Source organism: Colobus angolensis, unplaced genomic scaffold (assembly GCF_000951035.1).
Source record: "Colobus angolensis palliatus isolate OR3802 unplaced genomic scaffold, Cang.pa_1.0 Scaffold120, whole genome shotgun sequence".
Lineage (NCBI taxonomy): Eukaryota > Metazoa > Chordata > Mammalia > Primates > Cercopithecidae > Colobus > Colobus angolensis.
In genome coordinates this window covers 3,271,175-3,275,896 of record NW_012113142.1, presented here as the reverse complement: position 1 = coordinate 3,275,896, position 4,722 = coordinate 3,271,175, and the positions used below count along the sequence as shown (strand labels likewise).

The 4,722-nt window shown below is 55.1% G+C and overlaps 1 protein-coding gene across 1 annotated transcript in view; it reads right to left on the bottom strand.

The window, feature by feature from the left end:
- Positions 1-214: 214 nt before the first annotated feature.
- The window catches only part of ELN (elastin), a 41,735-nt gene continuing 37,227 nt past the window's right edge, over positions 215-4,722 (bottom strand). The window contains exons 27-29 of the mRNA XM_011930905.1: positions 4,342-4,380; positions 3,299-3,343; positions 215-1,471 (exon numbers count right to left, since the gene is read on the bottom strand). Coding sequence (XP_011786295.1) covers positions 1,428-1,471; positions 3,299-3,343; positions 4,342-4,380 — 128 coding nt within the window. The 3' untranslated portion in view covers positions 215-1,427. The remainder of the gene's footprint in view (positions 1,472-3,298; positions 3,344-4,341; positions 4,381-4,722) is intronic.

Below are 4,722 nucleotides of genomic sequence, written 5' to 3'. Positions count from 1 at the left end.
TGTCCAGGTGGGTCTCCAATTCCTGGCCTCATTGTTAAAGAACAAGCCAAACTTGGAGAAAGATCGATGCCCCAGAAGCCGGCAGCAGGGGCTTTTGGTTGGCAACCTCTCAAATACACTGTGGGTGGTGGAGGTTCCCTGAAGCAGAGCCCCGATCCCCATCCAGGCCAGGGACTTGAAGGCAGATTAAATCATACGAAGGAAGCTAAGACAGTTTCCTTTAAAGGTTTTCATTTATTAGTCATTTCTGAAGCAGTTAATTCTCTTTTCTTATTAAAAAAAAAAAAAGGTGTGTTTCATCCAGAGTTATATCAGAGTGATTAAAATGATTTTTCTACTGGGGATACAGCTCCCCGGATCAGAAAAAAAAAAAAAATCTCTTTTTTTCAATGAACCACAAAAATAAAACCAAAAGAGAACATCAACAATCAAAAATAATCCCCAAATATCCAGGACAAAAAATAAAATATTTATTGATCTATCACAGCGAGACACAAAAAGATGGGCGGGGCAGGAGTGGGAACTGCTCTGAAGTTCAGTGGACCGAGGGAGGGATGGGGGGTATACAGTACTGCATGTGGGGACACCCCGGGTGGGGAGGAGATGCCTAGCACCCCAGTCTGCACAGCCCCGCACACCCTGGGGGAGTGTAGGATGGGGGTGGAGGCAGGGCACAGGCTGCCACAACAGGTCAACCAGGTTGATGGTGGGTGCACCCAGCCAGCTAGTGGTGCCGGGCGGTCAACGGGGGACATGGATGGATGGACGGATGGGCGAATGGACGGATGGGCGGATGGATTCCACAAGAGCAAGGTGGCTATTCCCAGTGTGGGGTGGTTTTCCAACCCAAAGGTGCCCCAGACGTGGGGAACAGCGATCGGTGGGGAGGAGACGGCCAAGTGGACCCAGAAGAGGAGGGATGCTATGGGCGAATCCAGCTTTGAGGCTTCAGGTGCTTGGGTACCAACTGGACGGCAGCCAAGGGTGGGTCCTGGTGGGCAGGGGGAGCTGGGACTGCCCAGGAAGTGTGTGCACCATCTTTAGAGGAGTCCCAGGGAGGGGGTTCCCCAAGGGGCCATCCTTCCCTCCTCCCTCCCCCCAGGAAGATAAGAGCACCGGCGTGTAGCACCAAGTTTCCCTGGAGATGGAGGCTGTGTGGAGGGGGAGCTCCTAGGTGGGAAGGGATGGGGTAGGGGGCCAGGACCACACAGTCCTTGCCTCTGAAGTAGGGGGCCCCCTGGTCGGGGCACTTGGCCGCTCCCCTCTTATTTCCTTGCCCTGTGGATCTGCAAGGCCGCCCGGCCTGCCCGTTCCCTCCTGGGGTGGGGAGTCGGAGGGGCATGGGATGGGGTTACAAAGGGTTTACATTCTCCACCAAGCAGTAGCACCAACGTTGATGAGGTCGTGAGTCAGGGGTCCTAGGAAGCTCATTTTCTCTTCCGGCCACAAGCTTTCCCCAGGCAGGCCCCACCTGGATGGGAGGAGGTGCACATCACTGAGTCCGGCCCCTCTCAGTTTCGGCTCTAATCCCCGCCTGCTCTGACCCACTCGGATGGAGGCTCCAAGAAGTCACCAGAAGCCAAGCCGTGGCCCCAGGCCAAACTCGCACCTAATCCATGCCATCAACTTCCACTGGACAGATGGGGCGGGAGAAGCCCCCAAGATATTACTTGGATGAAACCAACACTCGCAGAAAAGGGGGCAGGTCATAGGGCCTGGCTGGGGAAGGACTGGGCCTGGCACTAGCTCCTGGCTCCACTGCTCCATGAAGCCTTTCGTGGAAAGGCTAAGGGCAGCTCCATCAAGGAACATGGGATGAAGGGAGAGTCAGTGTTTGCAGGAGATGGCTCTCTCGGGGAGTGGGGTGGACCCAGACATCTGAGAGGACATCAGATAAGTAAATCAAGGCCCCGTAGAGGGAGAGAGGGTCTTATTCACATAGTGTGTGAGCTAGGACCCAAACGCAGGATTCCTACACCTCCTGGGAATGGTCTGATGGGTGAACTCTGTTTCAAGGCACCAGTCTGTGTTAGTTAAGGCATCATTGTCTAGCAGCGGGGCCGGGAGTAGTTCCTACCCCTGCTTGAGCCAGCTATGGCTCCTTACCGCCACCTGGTGGCAGTGAGCAGAGAGTAGGGCAGGAACAGATAACCTGCCTCTGAAGTTTCTGTTTTTTGTTTTGAGACGCAACCGTCTTGCTCTGTCGTCACCCAGGCTGGAGGGCAGTGGTGCGGTCTCAGTTCACTGCAACCTCCGCCTCCTGGGTTCAAGCAATTCTCCTGTCTCAGCCTCCAGAGTAGCTGGGATTACAGGCGCACACCACCACACCAGGCTAATTTTGTATTTTTAGTAGAGACGGGGTTTTGCCATGTTGACCAGGCTGGGGTCTCGAACTCCTGATCTCAGGTGACCCACCTGTCTCAGCCTCCCAAAGTGTTGGGATTACAGGCATGAGCCACCACACCCGGCCCTCTCTCTGAAGTTTGTCCCCTGGTTTGGGAAATGCCATGATAGGGCCACAAGCAAGACTGTCGCCCTGTTGAAAGCTGGGCACCCTGGAAACAATCAGTTTGGTTTTGCCTCTGCCCCTCCCACCCCGGCCTCAGCTGTCTCATCTGCGCAATGGGGAACAGGACTGCGTGGAAGAGAATTCACAGTCCTGAGTAACCACAGGGGCACAGCTGGGACTTCTCTGGGACTCCTTTTGGTATCATATGGAGGATCTTGCGGGGAGGTAAAAGAACCGCCAACACCCTCCCCAGAGGTGGATCGGCATATTTTATTTTTGAGGCAGGATCTTGCTCTATTGTCCAGGCTGCAGTGCGGTGGCACAATCACAGCTCACCGCATCCTTGAACTCCTGGGCTCAAGCGATCCTCTCGCCTCAGCCTCCAGAGTACCTGAGACTACAGATGTGCATCACCACACCCAGCTAAGTTTTAAAATTTCTGTTGAGACAGGGTCTCACTCTGTTGCCCAGTCTGGTCTCAAATTCCTGAGCTCAAGCGATTCTCACGCCCCGGTGGTCTACCTGCCTTGGCCTCCCAAAGTGCTGGGATTACCACACCTGGCCATGAACTGTTTTTAAAAACCGAATGTTTCCTGTTTTTGTAAGAGGTCAGCAAGAAGGAGAGGAGGCTCTATGTTCAGCTTGGGGTCCAGCCTCGTGTGACCTGATGCTGTGGGGTCCACCCGTGGGTGCTGGCTCAGCCCTTCTGAGCAGGAGATGACACAGGAGAGGAGGGAGGAGGTGGCTGGAGCTCTAGGGCAGGGCCCAGGGGCCGGGAGCCTGGCGTACCTGGGAAAATGGGAGACAATCCGAAGCCAGGTCTTGCTGCCACTCCTGCAGGAGAGATTTCGGGTTGGTGGGTTGGTAGGGGTGGGAACTGGCTCTAGCCTCATCACTCTCTGCCTGCACTGGCTCACCCAAGACCCTCTGTCTGGGATCATCTTCTCTCCATCTCCCTACTATGTAATTTTTTATATTTCATTTTATTATTATTTTTTGAGACAGGGTCTTGCTCTGTCGCCCAGGCTGGAGTGCAGTGGTGCGATCTTGGCTCACTGTAAGCTCTGCTTCCCAGGCTCCAGTGATTCTCCCGCCTCAGCCTCCCGAGTAGCTGGGATTATAGGTGCCCACCACGTCTGGCTAATTTTTGTTTTTTTTTTTCAGTAGAGACTGGGTTTCACCATGTTGACCAGACTGGTCTTGAACTCCCGACCTCAAGTGATCCGCCCACCTAGGCTTCACAAAGTGCTGGGATTACAGGTGTGAGCCACTGCGCCCGGCCAATTTCCCCCATTATAGCCAGAGCAGCTTTCTCAACACAACGTGCCCCCAGCTAGCAAGCAGGTATGGCACCCCATGGCCTCAACCCTGAGCTCAGCCTGGCACTGCCCCAACCTTACAGCTTGCCCCTTTGCCCAGTACATCTGCGGTCCTAGAGTACCCTCTCCAGTCCCAGTCTCCTGTCCTCATGTGGACATGGGTTCCAGGAGTCCCCACTGCTAGACAGACAGGCCCTCTCTAGATCTAGACAGAGCTGAGGACTACATAGCAGAGCTGGCTGCCCCTACCTCCAAGTGGGAACTGCCCGATACCCCCTAGGACACCTCCAAGGCCAGCAGCACCTGAGAAGAGGCAGGTGGGGTCAGGATAAGGCACTCCCATCTGGAAGAGGCCCTGATATCCCTGCTGGGTTCTGGGGTAAGGGATGTCCCAGACAAGATCTTCAGGGTTGGCGGAGCCAGAGGGAGGCCTGAGCTGGGCTGGGGGAGGGTGGTGATGGGCATAGCAGGGGGTGCAGGCCACTGGCAGGAAGGCATCAGAGGGGAACTCACCGTATTTAGCTGCTTTGGCGGCTGCAGCTGGAGACACACCTGGGGAGATGAGGCACATGATGGCTCAGGAATGCCACCTGTCAGGCCCTGTCTCCTTTTTTTTTTTCTTTTTTGAGGCAGTCTCGCTCTGTCACCCAGGCTGGAGTGCAGTGGCGTGATCTCGGTTCACTGCAATCTCAGCCTCCTAGGTTCAAGCGATTCTCCTGCCTCAACCTCCTAAGTAGCTGGAATTACAGGCACCCACCACCATGCCTGGCTAATTTTTGTATTTTTAGTAGAGACGGGTTTCACCATGTTGGCCAGGCTGGTCTTGAACTCCTGACCTCAGGTGATCCACCTGCCTTGGCCTCCCAAAGTGCTGGGATTACAGGCGTGAGCCAC